The sequence below is a fragment of the Juglans regia genome, chromosome 6 (genome assembly GCF_001411555.2).
Source record: "Juglans regia cultivar Chandler chromosome 6, Walnut 2.0, whole genome shotgun sequence".
Lineage (NCBI taxonomy): Eukaryota > Viridiplantae > Streptophyta > Magnoliopsida > Fagales > Juglandaceae > Juglans > Juglans regia.
In genome coordinates, this window is record NC_049906.1 from 19,713,397 (window position 1) to 19,732,874 (window position 19,478).

General features: G+C 38.6%; 1 protein-coding gene across 1 annotated transcript; it reads left to right on the forward strand.

Moving 5' to 3' along the window:
- The first annotated feature begins 17,086 nt into the window (after window positions 1-17,086).
- LOC108981573 lies at window positions 17,087-18,630 on the forward strand. The gene is made up of 3 exons (XM_018952803.2): window positions 17,087-17,379; window positions 17,481-17,908; window positions 18,125-18,630. Exons 1-3 carry the CDS (start codon window positions 17,087-17,089, stop codon window positions 18,628-18,630), a joined length of 1,227 nt encoding a protein of 408 aa, XP_018808348.2.
- Window positions 18,631-19,478: the final 848 nt, after the last annotated feature.

Sequence of the window (19,478 nt, forward strand, 5' to 3'; positions counted from 1 at the left end):
AGTGTGCATGGAACGTGTGAGAAAGCATCATTTGGTAAGTTCTATAAACTAAATTAGTACTTGTTTAGAAAAAATAGATTTTGTGTGCCTACTAGTTTTATGCGTAAGTTGCTTATGTGTGATGGACATGGTGGTTTGTTGGGTAACCTTGGTGTAAGGAAGACTTTTGTGGTGTTGCATGAACGTTTTTGGGAATATCATTTGCTATTCAATGACGTGTTGCATGGACGCTTGTGGAAGTATCATTTTTCATTTATTTATTCATGTGTTGCATGAACGTTTGTGAGAGTATCATTTGCCTTTCATTGAAGTGTTACATGAACGTTTGTGGAAGTATCATTTGTCATTCATTAACTTGTTGCATGAATGTTTGTGAGGAGTATTGCTTGCCATTCATTGAGTTTTCATATAATTGGAGTGGTCATTTTGGTATAAAAAAGCTTTAGGTGTGTTTCAGGAACGTTTGTGGGAGTATCATTTGCCAAACATTGACTTGTTGCATGAACGTTTGCGGATGTATCATTTGCGTTTCATTGAGTTTGCATATAATTGGAGTAGTCACTCTAGTGTCAAGAAAACTTTAGACACTTTGCATGAACATTTATGTTGGTCTAAGATGAAGAAATATGTCAATCGCATTTGTGGCAGGTGCGTTACATGCAGAAGGGCCAAATTTAAGCTTTTGCCACATGGGTTGTATACACCCTTACCTGTTCCTAGTGAGTCATGGGTAGACATATCTATGGACTTTATTTTGGGGCTGCGTAGTAAAGAAAGGAGTGGAGATTCTATTTTTGTGGTTATAGATGGATTTATAGAGTTTGCATATAATAGGACCATGCATACTACCGCTTTATATTCTCCTTTTGAAATTGTGTATAGACTTAATCCATTTACTCCTTTAGAATTAATGCCTTTACCTGTTGACGACAGGAGTAGCTTTGATGGATTTTTTCAAATTATTGAACAAATTAATGATAATGCATATGAAATTAATGATAATGTTACTAACATTTTTCCATTTGATCCAGGTGGAGATTCGAGGTCGAATCCTTTTGAGGAGAGGGGGAATGATGGGAACCAAGGTGGACCTAGTCTTAAAGATATGTTGCAAGTTCCAGATGAGTCAATTACAAGTTCAAGGACTTAAAGGATGAAAATTCAGTTTTGATTCATTTGATAAGCTATGGAAAGGGCAACAACATGACTTAAAGGATTTGGGCACTTGAAGGCTTCCAATTTCTTTAATTCATTTAAATGACTTATTTAGTAGTTTAGAATAATTAGGATTATTACGGGAAGGACTTAAGGGGGCATATGCAAGGGCATGTTGGAAAAATTATTATTTTATTGAACTAGGGTTTCAAGAGGTTACTGTAGCGACACTGTAGCCGCGACACTGTTCATCCAGGGGTGTTTTGGGTAAAAGGGACTTTATTTCAGCTAGGGTTTTAATTAGGTTCTGGTTTAAATACTCTTTGTAGCCTCATTTTCATAAGTTTATGAAATTTGATGAATTTATTCATTGTGAGTTGAGTTTTACTCCTTTTGTTCTTAATTGAACGTTTGAACTTATCAAAGGTAAATCACAACCTTTGTGGCGTTCCTCCTTGTAATCTGGGTTCTTGAGACAGGTTCTTCAACGGGTCTAAATTTTAATATAATCTAGGTTCTTGAAACAAGTTCTCATCGGGTCTAGGTTCTCCATCCGTTGACTTGATTTTGGCTTTCTTGGGGAGTTTTCAAATTGATTGTGGGTTCAAGGGATTTCATTCCCGCAGGTTCATATCAAGAATGGTAGTGGAAACTACTACAATGAGATTTCAAGAAATCTCAGCAAGTAATCACACAACATACCACAGTTAATACATACATACAAAAGATATATCATGATATGTGTGCACAGACATGTACTTCACTTATGCCTTAACCAGAACTTGACTTATGCCTTAACCAGAACTTGACTTATGCCCTTGACCATTTCCAAAAGACTTGTAACAGAGGCTTAAGCTTTTCATGGAAACTTCTTAACTTTTCTTATTCATGTGAACTTATTCAGAACTTGCCTTATCAGAACATATCACAAGATTTGCATCAAGTGATCCTTATCATATCACGAGATTTTCATCAAGTGATCCTTATCTTATGAGCTCTTTTCCTTGCTCAGAGGGTGGACACAACACGGCTCCCCTTTGCACCATGTGTTCCTGTTAGTTACCACACCATCAACGATCCATACACCATGACAAATGCATCATAAATAGAGATTCATATTAACTCGATCTTACTTCGTTGAGTTACATGCCTTATGCACCCACTAGTGCTAGGTGCTTCCTCGCTCTGGTATCCTTTAAAAAGAATCCATTCAAGACTCGTCGACTATTCTTCATCGACCCATGGGTTACCACTCCATTATTAAACACACCAGACTGGACAGATGAGTTCCACTAGGACATTCCCCCACCCTAGCACTTCGGGTCGTGATAAAACTTTTTCTTTGAAAACACTTTTTTGAAAATACTTCTTCCCCAAATGCATGTGACATTAGACTTAAACATGCTTACTAATAATTGGCATATGACATATGAAATACCGTGCATGAAACAACCAAAAATAACATAATCATTTCATAGCATGATATCATAAACTAATGGCATGGTGCTTGATTTAGTATGATTCGATATGGATGTAATTAAACGGGTGTGGTGTGAATACAAAAGTTTTTCAAGATTAATGCGTCTCCAAGATAGCGTCTTGATATTTGGAGTTTAGTCCAAGATTTCGTTAGTTTCTTATGTGTATGGATGGTGCTGGGGGCAGCTAGCCCCCCCCCCCCCCCACAAACGTCGCATGCAAAGACACAATCATTCGCCGAACTGGTTTTCCAGATTCCTCAGACTGTCACTGAGGTCTCTATTCCTTTCAGGCCACCTAAATGTGTTGAAGGTGAGTTCTTTGTGCAATTTACTAAGGAGGATTTGGATCGTTCTGCAGTCCCTTTTCTGTTCTCTATGGTGTTAAACTTCTTAAGGCAAAGACTATCTTTGGATCGCATCATAGGGTTTATTTATAGCAGATGGGGACTGTCGAAACAGCCTGTAGTTTCAGCAATGCGGAAGGCTCGGAATGTTTTTGTGAGATTTTCAGATGAAGATGATTTCTTGAAGTCTTTGTCCCGTGAAAGCTGTGATATTGAAGGGGTTGCTTATAGGCCCTTTCAATGGTCTACAGATTTTACTGAAGATGAGGAATCAGCTTTAGTTCCAGTTTGGATCAGGTTACCCGAGTTGCCTCCGAATCTTTATCAAGAATCGTTCTTGGAAAATAAGTTGCACCGATTGGACTCTTCTTGAGGAGAGATAATGCAACACGCTGTGCGACTCGCATAGATGGTGCACGGGTGTGCGTTCTGATGAATATAGATCATGAGCCGATTCATTCCATTTGGATTGGGACGCCGAGACATCTAACAAGCATTTTCCATGAAGTTGATTATGAAACATTGCCTGCATTTTGTTCTCTTTGCAAGGTGCAAGGGCATAACTTAAAGACATGTAAGGCAAACATGAAAGGAGGAAAAGAGAGTAAGAGATTGAAGGTTATTAAGTCTAGTAGAATCTGGGTGCCAAAGGATAAAGAAGATGATGCGAAGATTATTAAAGATCATTCGGGGAAAACCTCAGAGTCCCCTGTTTTGGTATTGGAAGACATTGAGATTGAGGTGCCTGTCTTGGATGGAGGCAAGGACGTAAGGAAGTCGAAGTTGGTGACTGAGAGAGATATCGAAGATATGGAGGCTCCCGTGCAAAGGAAAGATTTGTTGATTTGCGGAGAGGCCAGCGGGACTTTACCAACTGAGGAGTTGGTTTATTTATCAAAAACATTTCAAGACACGTTTGCTGAAGTTGCTGTGCAATTAGAACCCAGAATGATGGAACTCAGGGGGACTATACCAGTAGTGGAAGTTGCAGTGCAGATAGAACCCAATATTGTGGATCCCAGCAAGAGTACACTAGTAGCGGATGATGTTGTGCAGCTAGAACCCAAAATTGAAGTGGTTCCTAGCGGGGCTATACCAGTAGTGGAAGGAGATGTGCAGTTAGACCCGCCAGATTTGTAGATGGTGGTGTTCAAGCAAGCAGCTGTTATGGAGTCCAAGTCTGAGGATGAAGGTAATTATCCTCACCCAGGTAAACAAAAAGATGATTTTTCAGATTCTGATTTAGTAGTAAAGAAGTCACCTAGTAAGTGTATGTTACGTAGGTCCTATAGGATTCCTAGCAAGCACTCTCAGCAGAATAAATGATTAATAAAGTGTTGTTTTGGAACATCCGAGGCCTTGGTACCTCGAGGAAACGTTTGAGGGGGCTGGTACGAGAGCAGCAACCCATTAATCTGGTTATTGCAGAACCGTTAAGGGATGATACTCATTTGAGTTATTGGAAGATGTTTCTAGAATTTGATGAGTGTATGTCGAATGCTAGTCAAGTAGGAAAGATATGGTGTTTTTGGAAGTTTGGTTTGAAGGTGGATGTAATCGGTGTTTTGGATCAGCATCTTACTTTGCTTATTAATTCAAGTTTATTGATCTCATCGGTTTATGCAAAGTTTTGATTTTTAGATCGGAGGTCTTTGTGGTCTGATTTACTTGGAGTTAATAATTTGCAGTTTCCTAATGTGATTATTGGGGATTTTAATGTCATACATAACGATAATGAGAGAAGAGGGGGAAATCCAAGGATGCTTATTGCAATGGAGGATTTTTGTTCCTTTATTGATGATGGCAGATTTGTTGAGTTGCCTTTTTCAGGTAATGGCTTTTCTTGGTGCAACGGACAATTAGGTATGGCACGTTCATGGGCTAGACTGGATAGAGCTTTATGTAATTCCAAGTTTAAGGATCTTTATCCGTCGGGTAGAATTCAGTATCTTTCTAGGAGGACTTCAGATCACTCCCCTATGGTTTTGGGTCTTTCGGTTTCATCTGCTAGGTGTGGTCACACTTCATTTAAATTTCAATATATGTGGACTAATCATGAAGATTTTTTGAGATGTGTTTTGAGTCCTTGGCAGGTAGAGGTTAATGGTACCAGTTTGTGGAAGCTTGCCGCAAAATTAAAGAGGTTAAAACCGGTTCTTAAATATTGGAACAAGGACGTGTTTGGCTGGACAGGAAAGAATATTAAAGAATTAGAAGCAAAAGTGGAGGAAGGTGAATTTAGGCTACAAGAATGTTACTCAGAGGATGTTGAAGCAGACGTTTTAGCTAACAAGGTTGAGCTTGATGTCTGGTTAAAAAGAGAAGAGTCTCGTATTGCTCAACAAGTCAAACAAAAGTGGGTATCGCATGGTGAGGTTTCGACTGATTTCTTTAAATCTTTGCAGAATCAAAAACATAATATGGTGATGGAAATGAAGCTCTCTGATGGCAGAGTGCTTACCTCGCCTAAAGTTATTCATGAGGCTGCGTGTTTATTTTGAGGATTTCCTCAAAGCTAAGTCAACAAGTTCATTACCAGATTTGGTTGGGTTAATTTCAGAGGATGTTTCGGAGGAGGAAAATCAATTTTTTGGTAGTAATTCGTCGGTTGGGGAAGTAAAAGATGCACTTTTTTCTATTCTTGTGGATAGTAGTAGTCTAGGGCCGGATGGATTTGGCTCGGGTTTTTTTCAGCATTGATGGTCCTTGGTGTACCAAGATTTACTGGAAGCTGTTAGTGATCTTTTTGGAGGGACTGCATTACCAAGGTTTTACTCTGCCTCTTATATTGTCTTAATTCCAAAAGTTCAGAATCCTACGCGTTATTTGGGAATTTTAGGCCCATAAGTAGAGTTCAGTGGTCTATAAAATTTGCTCTAAAATTTTAGTGAACAGATTTACTTCAGTTTTTAGTAGGATTATTTCCATGGAACAGGGAGCTTTTTTGCCTAGTAGAAGTATTTTTGAAAATATTAGTCTTACTCAGGAGCTTATTCATGATATTAACAAGCCAGTTCGAGGAGGAAATATTATGATGAAAATTGATTTTGCAAAAGCTTATGACACGATTGACTCGGATTTTTTAATTCATATTTTGAAAGCTTTTGGTTTTTCTCTGAAGGTTTGTCATTTGTTAGTTCAATGTGTTACTACGCCTTGGTATTCTGTGGTAATGAATGGCGCTGCAAAATGATTTTTCAAGGGTGGACATGGTCTCCGTCAAGGGGATCCTCTATCTCCTTATTTGTTCATTTTGGTAGAAGAAGTTCTCTCTCGGCTGTTAAAAAAGAAATTTGAGTTGGGTAGAATTAAATGTTTCTCCCATCCTAGATATGGTTCTGTTATTTCTCATCTTTTATACGCCAATGACATGATGATTTTCGCAAATGGAGGGAGGTCTTCAATTTTAGAGATTGTTGACATTCTTCGTATTTATGCTGAGTTGTCAGGTCAACAGGTAAATAGTGCCAAGTCATCTATCTTTTTATCTAAAAGAATTAATTATGTTAGACGTTGACATCTCTTATCGAATACACAGTTCTCGGAAGGGGTGTTCCCGGTCTGGTATTTAGGGGTGCCAGTTGTTTCTGGCAGATTGAAGTTAATTCATTTCTAGGATGTTATACAAAAAATTCGAAAGAAGATTGAAGGTTGGAAGTTGAGTTTTCTTTCCACAGGGGCAAGAGTCATCTTATTAAAGCATGTGTTGTCGAGTATGCCGGTTCACTTGTTATATGTGATGCAGGTTCCGAAATTAGTATTGCTCCAGTTTAATAAGTTATTTAGTACTTTCTTTTGGGGATCAATTAATAAGAAAGATTATGCAAACCAGTTGACGAAGGAGGGTTTGGTTTGCGTGGTTTTGTTGATGTACAAAGATCGTTGCATCTTAAATTTTCCTGGAATTTGTTTAGTTTAGATTCTTTATGGAAAAGATTTTTTTGTGCTAAATACATGCATGGACAGCATCTGCTGGAGCTTAGTCTATCCAGAGGCACCAGGTTTTGGAAAGCAATTGTAAAAGAGATTCCTGTTGTACTTTCACGTTCCAAGTGGAAGATTAGGGAGGGGGACGTATAGTTCTGGAGAGACAGTTGGCTTAATTCTGGATCTCTAATGGAGCAGTATCCGATGGTGGGAGATCCGTAATTGAAGGTGAAGAATTGTATGATTAATAACAATTGGTATATGGAGCAACTTGAGCAGCTAGTAGGGCCTGAGCAAACGAAGGAAATAGTCAATGAAATTAGTAGTAAGAGGACTGGTAAGGATCAACTTATTTGGTTAGAAAATTCGGATGGGTCCTTCACGACTAAAACTGCTTGGTCTTTTGTTCGGATTCGTAATCCCAATTGTCAATGGTCAGATTGGATTTGGAATTCAGCTTTACCAAAGAAATTTTCTGTGCTTATGTGGAAGGCCTAAAACTCATGCCTTGCCGTGGATGATCGTATAAGGAGACTTGGTGTGCCATTAGTCTCGAAATGTGAATGTTGTCGGGATGGTGCCATTGAGGATATTAATCATGTGTTATACAGTGGAAATATTGCTAAAGCTATATGGAAGTTTACTTTAAATACTTTGGGTATCCCGTTTGTCCCGATCCGGTCTTGGAGGGCAACTGTTGAGGCTTGGTTTCGAAGAGCATCGAAGTCCTCTCAGTTAGGTACTCTTATGGGAGTTATACCTATCATCATCACATGGAATTTATGGAAGTGGTGATGTACAACGCGGATGGAAGGTAGGAAGGAGAAGGTTCAAGTTCTATGGAGATTGATAAAGTATTGGATTAATTGGGTGGGTATTAAGATTCATAAGGATTCCTGGCTAGTGGAAAAGGATGTACAAATTTTGAAGTCTTTGAATCTTACAATTAATTAAAAAAAAAAGGGGTTTTAATGGCAGTAAGATGGGAGAGGCCGAAGAAAGATTGGTTTAAACTGAATGTGGACGGTAGTATTAATAATCCTGGAATTTTGGGTGCCGGAGGTGTAGTAAAAATGAGTTTGGGAAGATGGTTTTTGCATTTGCCGAATCCATTGGAAGTGGTAGCAATAATCTTGCAGAAGTTATAGCCTTGCGAAGAGGGCTTGAGCATTGTAAAAGATTGGGGCTTAAAAATATAATTATTGAAATGGACTCGCTTTTGGTTGTTAATTGGGTTCAGGACTGAAGATGTAGTCTCTGGTACTTAGAGGATTTTTGGGAAGACACTATAAATATGTTGGTAGAGATGAATTTTTCTATTAAGCATATTTATCGGGAAGGGAATAAGGCTGCAGATTTTTTGGCTCGGTTGGGAAGTAATGCGGTCTCCCATGAGTGGTTAGGGTAGATAGAAGTTCCTCATCTATTAAGACGTATTCTTAGAACAGATTCATGTGGATTGGCTTATCTCAGGAAGTGTGGATGTCTTTAGTACGGGTAATATTGTTTTTTTAGGAAGGACGGAATGCGCGTCAGTACTCTTATTTACATAAGATTCCTTTAGATAGGCATGTTTTATTTGGTTTTGTTCACTTGTAAGTTTGGTTATATTGTTTGAGTTTTTGTGTTGGTGTCTGGTGCTTGGGGCTTAATTAGTCTTTCTTATTATTGTAAAGCCTGAGTACATCTGTTTGTTACCACGGTATTCCTCTGCCACAAGTGAGGGCTTATTAATAAACTTGGGTGGGGATCACTATTGGACAGGTGATTACTCACTCTTTAATTAAAAAAAAAAAAAACAACAAGATAGATATCAAAACATATACAAGGAATCATGAAAACTTGCTTGGGCCACAACTCATAGGTACAAAAACATGAAGATTTACCACATAAACATGTTCCAAACTTCAAACATATAATATAGAAATCGAGACATAGTGAAACAAAACATCAAATCATAGGTTTGTGACTAAGTCCGAAACTTCCAAAGCATATTCAAACCGAAACCTCATGTTGCATAAACCATCAATCTCAAACAAGTAAAAACCGAAACTCATGGGCATGTTTCATGGCATTTTCATCCTAAATACGAGACATATAGTTTCTTCCTTAAAGTTACTTAAGATCATATTATCATATTCCAACAAACAACCAAGAGATAATAAGCAAAGCAATCAAAATCATAGAAGGATTTACACAAACATATACGAATATTAACCAAGAGTAAGTTGGGTGTATACTTACAAAATTCTCGTAAAGAAATACTAGCAAGCTGTAAATCTAAACATACTATATTAGAAAGAGCATCTAAAACTCTATCTCATGTTCTTGAGTGTGTGTGTTTTTCTAGGGCATCACTTGGCCTTAAAACATTCGGCTTCTAGGGCTTTTAGGTTTAAACCCCCTCATTTCAGTCATAAGGAAAAACAAAACCTAAGGTAGGCAGAATACATGTGATGGTCGAAACTTGGAGGATGAACTCCCCCCTTCACTATTCGGCCACAAGGGTTTCACTTGAAAAGCCTAGGTTATTTCCAAGAAAATAGTAGAAAGTGTTTGTTTTCTATCTTTCTCAAAGTCTAATGAGAATTGAATCTCACTTTAGGATTGAGAAAAGACTTGTGTATGTGCAAGACTTAGGAGAAACCGATCCTTACCTTGCTAATATCCTTGGGTAGTGCCGAAATCCTTCTCTTGCAAGGATCCTTCTTGTTTGGTTGGAGAGAAAACACAAGAAAATGAGAGAGCTTTCAAAGGAACATGGGAGAATTTGGTGGAGAGAATGGAGGCTCATGCAAAATCCAAAAAATGGCATGGGAAAAGCCCCCTGGGCGTGAACCATTCTCTTTATATATGAGACCCTTCACTTCCCTCTCTGTTTGCATCAAAAACCCTTGCATGAAAGACAAGTGGCAAGGTTTCTTCTTCTCCCTTTCTCTATAACCGAAAAGCCTTTTGGAGTTTCCCACTTGGATTGCATTAGGAAGGGACATTCTTGGGAGGTGGCATGTAGGACTTCTCTCCTTGGCCAAAAATCCCCTTTTTCCCTCTTATGCCATTCCTTTCCTTAAACAAGTAAAAATATTTTCAAGGGTAACTTGGTTAAACCATGCATGTCTTTTCCTATTCTCAACAAGTAACTCTTGGCATGGAAGACAAGAGTTAATGCCATTGTGACACGAAGTGGTATGTCCTTACACATCCCAACAACTGATAAGCTAGAGGATGTTGAATAGGAACAAAGCAATAGTAGTGCTGAGTTGCCCAAGGAAGCTGAGGTAATCAAGAGCCCAGTTATAGTACCATTTCCTCAAACTTTAAAATCTAGTATGCAAACTTTGGATTCTAGCAATGAAATCTTGGAGAACCATAGGCAGGTAAAGATCAATCTTCCTCTTTTGCATGTTATTAAACAAGTTCCTACTTATGCAAAAGTTCTAAAAAATTTGTGTACAATTAAGAGGAAGCACCATGTTAAAAAGACAGCATTCCTGGCAGAGCAAGTTAGTGCGCTAATTGAGCAGCGAATTCCTTCTAAGTACAAGGATTCTGGCTGTCTAACCATTGCATGTAATATTGGGAATCATGAGTTTGGGCAAGCATTGCCAGATTTAGGAGCTAGTATAAATTTGATGCCTTATTCCACTTATTTGCAGGTTGGTTTAGGTGAACTTAAGCCTACTTCTATTGTGCTTCAAATGGCTGACTGTTCAATTAAGAAACCAAGAGGGATAGTTGAGGATGTTTTGATTCAAATTGACAAGTTTTACTACCGTATTGATTTTTTAGTTTTGGATACTCAGTCGGTTGTTGAGTCTGACTCTAAGATTCCTCTTATATTAGGTAGACATTTCCTTGCTACCGCTAATGCACTTATAAACTGCAAGAATGGGCTGATGAAACTATTTTTTGGAGACATGACCATGAAGGTCAACATATTCCACATCAGTAGGCAGCCCATGGAGGATGATGAGTGCCAACAAACATACATAATTGACGCAATCATAGACAAGAGAGTTCACGTAACTCATGATTCTGATCCCCTTGAATATTTCCATGTTAATTCAGAGTTTGATACTATTAGTGATTCATCTGATACTATTGATATTTGTACTATTTTTTTATGAAACTCAGGATTATGGAACACAGGCTTAGCAATCAAAATTTGGGGAGTTGCATAAGAAAAGTGAAAAATAAATTTCTTCAAGTGTGGAGAGTCCCAAATTGGAATTGAAACCACCGCCCTCGGGTTTAAAGCATGCATTTCTCGGTGTGATGCCCCCAAATTCTGCTTGGGATTGGACAAACATTTGAAGCGTCGAGACATGCAACACAAGGTTACCTGCCCCCATTCATGACATATAAGATGCAATGTTCCTAACATGCATATAGCATTATGCAATATTCGCAGCAGATAATTTTTTTTTTCTTTAGCAATACTATGCACCAAACTGAAATATCCCAAATACTTAAAACATACTTTATACATAATGACATACTAAACAACTGAGATCACAACACTAGTCCAAAATGGTTGTGAACAAAAGAATGCTGGAGATTGAACTCTACAAAATACAAGTAGTAATCTGAGGTAACTACATCTACGTCGCCCCGTCGCTTAGTCGACCGTTTCTAATTGTTCAACTCCCGGTTCTCCTTGTAATCCTGTAACAAGATCTACCATTCGGGGAGAATGGTAGTTGGGACTACCATACTGAGATTTGATTACAAATCTCAACAAGTTAACAAGAAACTTCCACGCAGGTTAACGATGCATGCATGGCAATAAAGGCATGAATGCACAATCCAAGTCAATAGTAAGCATAACATATCCTGGCATAACACGGCATGAAATAATAAGCATAACGTAACTTGACATAACATGGCATGAGCTGACATAACTTGAACTGGAACTTAAACTTAGCTTGACGTAACATAAACTTGAAACTTGACATGAACGTAAACTTGAACATAACGTAAAGTGGAACATGACTTGAACGTGAAATACATGAACTTGGAATCTTATTCAGTAGACTTAATCATAAAGTGACCATACGGGTGCTACACGGGGTCCCCTTGAGCCGTGTGTCCCTGCCGATTACAGCATCACAACACAGGTGTCTATACCAGCTGTGAGTGCATTAATACGTACTTCACAATTGTTGTGGTCCCACGTATTATACGTGTCACAATTGCTGTGTCTCACGTAATGTATGCTCCACAGTTGTTGTGGCCCCATGACTTATTTGTTTGTGCCACACTTGTTGTGGACACACGTAACATAAAGTGTGGCTCTATCGGTGTTGGTGCCTGGCGTGCTCCTGTGACCAGCTAGTTAGGCCCCATTCGTAACATATCGATTGTACTTTGTCAACCTAAGGAATTTCACACCTATTTAGACACTCTAGCGTGAACAAAGGAGTTTCACTAGGATATTACTGTAACAGCCCACTAGAAATTCACTGGTGGAATTTCTATTGACTTTAGGAACCTCGTGAAAATCCCATAAGTTTTTACGAATCGACCAATCGCTCAGGTTTTAATGTGTCAACATAGTCAGTGTTATCACTCAATATGGTGCTAGAATTACGAGTATAATTATTTGAGGTAGTTAGAAGTGTCAGAATGCGTTATGGTCTACGCCATTAAAATCGGTGGATTATTTAGAATTTTATGGCTCAATAACCCATTTTCATAATTTCGGACGAAACGCATGTTCGAGATTATGATTTTATTTTTTAGGGGCACTTCGGTAGTGAATTTCAATAAATGATTTTCACTATAGGCTAATATGAATATTTAGAATTTTTTAGTACTAAGTTTATTAGGTTTTTTTTAGAGTGAATAGTAATCTTGATAAGCGCACTCATTGCAGTGTTTTCAAAATCACAGTATGAAATGTCCAAATTAGGTTAGAGAAGTTTTATTTAGACACTTAGCAAGATCTTAGCCATACATAGTGAATGGTATTAGACACTTGGCACAAAGAGGAACCATTAGATAGATTTGTGAAGGAATCAAGGTGTGAGATCATGCCACCTAAGCAAAGCTGTGTTTCATCTGGTCAACCAAATTGCGCCAGACCAAAGAGGGTTTCAATCCTAGCGAAAGCCTAAATGGGTGGAACCCAATTGAAACCACAAAAGCTTGGTTTGAACTGAAACCCTAAACGGTCTCCCAAACCCTAAAGTTAGCCTCCAAACCCATTCTAATCCGATTTCTAGCATTGTGTTTAATCACTTGATTAAATCACATCCACATGCTATTAACTAATCAAATCCTTGTTATGACATCATTATCCAACCTTTTAAACCTTGAAAATTTGATTGGGCCATGAAAAATTGGTTTTGGGCTTGATAGCATCTCAAACCCTAACCAAAACCCCTTTAAACCCCAAATTGAAGCCCACTTGGTGGGGTCCACCTTGGCAAAGCTTCTTGGAGAAGTTTCCTCCCCCACATGGCAGACCATCCACTGCCATTGTCCTCACCCAATAGTGCCTTGATGTGAAGGAGAAATCCACTCCATCAACCTCCATCATTCACAGCTGCTGCAGGCAGTCTTTGCCCCTCACTATTCTCCACTTTATGTCACATAGTCACCACCAATCAAGGAGTCTATAGTCGTGCAAGGAACTTTTCATTCCATTTTATCACTTCTTTTCCCCCGTTCTTAGAGAGAAACCCCAAAAGAGCTCTCTCAGGCAAATTTCTTCACATATACCAAGTATTTTCCCAAGATGATTCCTTCACATAAGTTGTTCATCTTTGAATCTAGTTTTCGTGGATATCTTACTAGTATCATTTCATGCTCATATGATCGGTAAAAAGTATTTTTAACCATGGAAAGTTCATTCTGGGAGTGAAACTGGAGAGTATGTTGTGTTTTGGAAGTTTTGACCAAGCTAGTGGACATATCTTGGTCCGAAAATTTTATGGAGTGTTGTTAACATGTGTTTATGAATCTTCATTGAGGTTTTGTTGCATGAATAAAGCTTTTGATGATAGATTTTCTTAGAGTTAGAAACTTGAAAACTGGTAATGGAAAAACATTTTCTGTTTTGTGAAAGTTTGAATATTTCGTGGTTTAATCTTATTCCAAAGGCTTTGATATTTTTATATGATGATCCTAAGCCTCTTATATACATGTTAGGATATTATTTCGAAGATATTTAGTTTTAGATTTAAAGATATGATTTTCTATGCAAGAGGATTTCGGTTAGGCCTAAAATTTGATGTTTTTGAGTTAGATCCATGTTTTATTAAATTTTAGCCATGTGATTTTAAGTTTGGTGGTTGCATCTTCTTTAGGACACATTTTTAAACCATGCGATGTGTTAGTTTGAAGATCACATGTCTTTAAGCCATGGATCAAGAGATTGATCAAAGTTAGTTGGGAAAAACAGTTTCTGTTTTGGACTAAGTTTAAAACCAAAAACTCCAAGTGTTGTTTTGTGATTTTTGATGAGTTTTGTTTGATGATTTAAAGCATGTTTGATCTTAGGATGATGTTATGAATATGTTAGAAGTAAGATTTGATTTTTTGGAATTCTTGGAGATGTTTTTATTAAGGTCAAAACTTGTGATTTAAGGTTTACCTTTTGTTAAAAAGTTTGGGTCTTTTTACAAAAAGTTTGATGTTGATAATTAGCTTTTTCTTAATAGATATTTTTTAAGTGTGTTTTTAAACTTACGATAGGAAAATCTTTGTTACAAGATTTTGGTTTATTCATGAGTTTTGAAACTTGAAAGAATTGCAATCAAAATCAAGACAAATGGCCTATGTAGGTTTCGGCCATAGTGAGTTTTCATAGTTGTGATTGGTTTTAAATTTTTCTGAGTTGATATTTAAGTTTGGGACAAAATTTACATGAGGAATGTAAATTTTGGTAATTTTTGGAATTAGGATGTCAAATCCTTGAGTTAGGGATAAAATGGTCATTTGCCCACATGTAGAGGGTAAAATGGTAATTTTATTCTAAGTTGTCTCTTTTTACATTTCTAATTGTTAGTAATTAATTTCTAACTTTTAGAATACCCTCTTACAGTTCCTCGTGTTTTGCGCTTTATTCTAGTAGAACGCGACGATCGAGGTAAGTTAGCTTTTAACTTACTATCAGTTTAATGTGTATGGGTGATGAGTAAGGGAACTACAATTTATGTTTGTATGTTGTTAGTATCATATGTGCCATGCCAAGTCATTACATATTTATCTGTTACACAAAATTTATTCTATCATGAATTATTCATCTGTTACACAAGATATTCTGTCACGTATTGCTATACATTGCAAGTATGTCATGTTAAGTATGCCATCTGTTACATATATTTCTTGTCATATAATATTCACTGTCACATATTATGCCATGTTACGGAATATTGTCTGTTACATATATGCCATGTTATGAAATGTTGTCTATTATATTTATGTCTCAAAGTATGTCATGTCTGTCATCTTACGTTCACTTCACGTTACGCTACGTCAGAACTTTTGTCTTTTTGTATTCATATCATCCCGTCTCGAATACAGTTTGTGTATCTCGAGAACAATCTTGTTAAGTTATTCATGTCAATCATGACCCTAAGCGCTAGGATGGGGTAATATTCTAGTGAAACTCCTTTGTTTATGCTGGAGTGTCTAAATAGGTGTGAAATTCTCTGGGTTGACGAAGTACAGTTAATAGGTTGCGAATGGGGCTAAATAGCTGGTCACCGATGACGCTAGGCACTAACGCCGATGGAGCCAAACTTTATTTTACGTGTGTCCACAGCGAGTGTGGCACAAACAATTCATAGGGCCACAACAACTATGGAGCATACACTAAGTGAGACATAGCAATTGTGACACATAGGGTACGTGGGGCCACAACAACTATGGAGTACGTATTAACGCACTCACAACTGGTATAGACACCCTGTGTTGTGATGCGGTAATCAGCAAGGACACACGGCTCAAGGGGACCTGTGTAGCACCTGTATGGTCACTTTATTGATTAAGTCTACTGAATAAGATTACAAGTTCATGTATTTCACGTTCAAGTCATGTTTCACGTTATGCTATGTTCAAGTTTATGTCACGTCAAGCTAAATTTCAGTTTCAGTTCAAGTTATGTCAACTCATGCCATGTTGTGTCAAGTCATGCTATGCTTATTATTTCATGCCATGTTGTGTCAAGTCATGCTATGCTTATTATTTCATGCCATGTTATGTCAGGATATGTTATGTTTACTATTGACTTTGATTGTGCATTCATGTCTTTATTGCCATGAATGCATCATTAACCCGTGTGAAGGTTTTTGTTAACTTGCTGAGATTTGTAATCAAATCTCACTATGGTAGTCCCAACTACCATTCCTCCCGAATGGTAGGTTTTGTTGCAGGATCAGAAGGAGAACCAGGAATCCACCCACTGGAAACGGTCGACTAAGTGACGGTGCGACATAGATGTAGTTACCTTAGTTTACTACTTGTATTTTGCGGAGTTCAATCTCCAGCACTCTTTTGTTCACAACCATTTTGGACTAGTGTTGTGATCTCAGTTGATTAGTATGTCTTTATGTATGAAGTATGTTTTAAGTATTTGGGATATTATAAGTTTGGTGCATAGTATTGCTTTAAAAAAATTAAAAAATTATTCGTTGCGAATATTGCATAATGCTAGATACATATTAGGAACATTGCATCTTATATGTCATGAACGGAGGCAGGTAACCTTGTGTTGCATGTCCCGACGCTTCAGATGTTCGTCCGATTCCAAGCAGAATCTGCGGGCGTCACAGGGTGGTATCAGAGCAATACGTCTCTGGGTTTAAATCCACATGTCCTTAGGAAATGCACTAAATATTAGGCTTGGAAATTTTAGTCTTCATTATTAGGCTTGTATTTTTTTAAGTATCAGAGATAGTACGTGGTTATAATACGTGTACTCGTGTGTTTCAGGAAGTGACACATGACTCGCGGTAGGATACCTCGGAACCCAGAGGGAGGCATCAATCAAGAGAATCAGATGGAGGATTAGCTGAAGCTGTACGTCTGCTGGCTGAGGTGCTCAGACAACAACAGTAGCAAGCGCACGTACCTAGACCCGAAGTCAGGGGTTGTCCGTATGAGAAGTTCTTGATCCACCGTTATCCAAACTTTTCTGGTAGTGAAGAGCCATTGAAAGTCGAGAAATGGATTATGAATCTCGAAAGGACATATGAGATATGTGGTTGTACTGAGAACCAAAAGGTTCTATACGCTGGATACCTATTCCAAGGAGAAGTTGGAATGTGGTGGGATACACGAAGGCAACTCCTAGTTAGGGAACTAGGAAGTCTCACTGCACTATCATGGGAGAGATTTAAGGAAGAGTTCGACAACAGATTCTACCCTGATTCTGCCAAACAACTGAAGGTGCAGGAGTTTGCGAGTTTAACTCAAGGCAGTTTGACGGTAGAACAGTATGCTGCTAAGTTCATGGCGTTAGGAAGGTTTGCACCACACTTGATTTCTACTCAAAGGATGCAGGCGCAAAAGTTTCAAGCAGGACTTCAGCCAAGGGTCCGTAGTCAAGTAGTTTGCCTAAGAATAGAGAATTACCAAGAGTTGTAAATGTGGCTGCGATAGCAGAGTCTGAGCAGAGAGGTCTAGCAATCCAGATCAATTCCGAACGAAAGAGGACCATGCCATTTGCTGCAAGCGGTAGTGCCGAGAAGAAAAGGTCTTTTTCCAGCCCAGCGAAAGGCAAGGGAATAGTGACAGGAGGACATATGCCATATGCTTATCCGTTATGCCCTAAGTGTGGAAAGTGTCATCCTGGAGAATGTCGTAGTGGTTATGGAGTTTGTTATCGATGCGGGAAACCAGGACATTTGATCAGAGATTGTCCCAACACTGCACAAGGTAGTGGAGCTGGTGATCATAAGCCAAGGCCCCACATCCAAGCACGCGTGTATGCTGTAACCCCAGGTGATATCAATGCTGATGCATCAGAGGTTGAGGAAGTTGGCGTCATCACTGGTATTTTTCCTTAAAGTCTTTATGCTTTTATTATTAACTTGAGTGTTGGAAATATGGTTATTAATAGAATCACATTATATTTATTAGGAAACGTCAATCTGTTAAGGTTCACAGCTTGTGCGTTATTTGATTCGGGCGCATCGCAGTCCTTTGTGTCTGCAGCGTTTGCACGAATTTGTAGTTTGCAAACTGAGCTATTACCTTGACGGGTTGTAGTGTTAATTCCTGATGGGAATACAGTAGCTTGTACCCGTTTAGTTAAGGATTGTCCTGTAGAGCTAGATGGAAGGACGGTGAAGGCTGACCTACTAGTATTCGGTCAAATGGAGTTTGACCTAATTTTGGGTATGGACTGGCTATTCAAGCACTATGCTAAGATAGATTGCTGGAAGCAAGAAGTGGTGTTTGAATCCCCAAGTAAAGACATAATTAGGTACGTGGGAGCACCAGTTAAGGCCACCCAACCAGTGATTTCGGCTTTACAAGCTAGGAAGTGTATTGAGGTTGGAGCCTCAGCTTTTCTGTTGATGATTGTGGATAAGACAGATGGGAGTGAAGAAATCCGTGGGATACCAGTAGTTGAAGATTTTCCTAAAGTTTTTGTCAACGAGCTACCTAGTCTACCACCGAATAGAGAAACTGAGTTCAAGATAGAGTTGGAACCGGCAACAACTCCGACTCACAAGGCCCCGTATTGTATGGCTCATGCCGAATTGAAGTAGCTCAAAGTGTAGTTGGAAGAACTTTAAGAGAAGGGTTTTATCCGCCCTAGTTCCTCCCCGTAGGAAGCACCTGTGCTAGTCGTGAAGAAGAAAGATGGATCTATGAGTATGTGCATAGACTTTAGAAAGCTGAACAAGGTGACGATCAAGAATAAGTATCTGTTACCCAAGATCGACGATTTGTTGGATCAGTTACAAGGAGCATCCGTGTTTTCGAAGATCGACCTACGATCCGGTTATCATCAGCTGAAAGTTAAGGAATAGGATGTGTCGAAAACTGCCTTTAGGACAAGGTACGGCCACTACGAGTTTTTCGCAATGCCTTTTGGGTTAACCAATGCTCCAACCGCATTCATGGACATGATGAACAAAATATTCAGACCTTATCTGGAAAATTTTGTTGTCGTGTTCATTGATGACATCCTAATTTACTCAAAGAGCGAGGAGCAGCATAGAAAACATCTAATTATGGCTTTGACTATATTCAAGGACCAAAACCTATATGCCGACCTTAGCAAGTGCGAGTTCTGGCTTGATGAAGTGAAGTTTTTAGGTCACGTGATCTCTAGTGGAGGAGTAGCAGTGGACCCAAGCAAAATTGAAGCAGTAACGAACTGGCAGAGACCGACCAGTGTGCATGAGATTCAAAGTTTCTTAGGACTGGCTGGTTATTATAGGAGGTTTGTTGAAGGATTTTCTAGCTTGTCTGGACCACTCACGACGTTGACTAAGAAGAACGTGAAGTTTGTTTGGAACGATAAGTGCGAGGCAAGTTTTCTTGAGTTGAAGAAAAGACTTACGACCTCACCGGTACTTACACTACTGGAGCCTCTTAAGCCTTTTGTAGT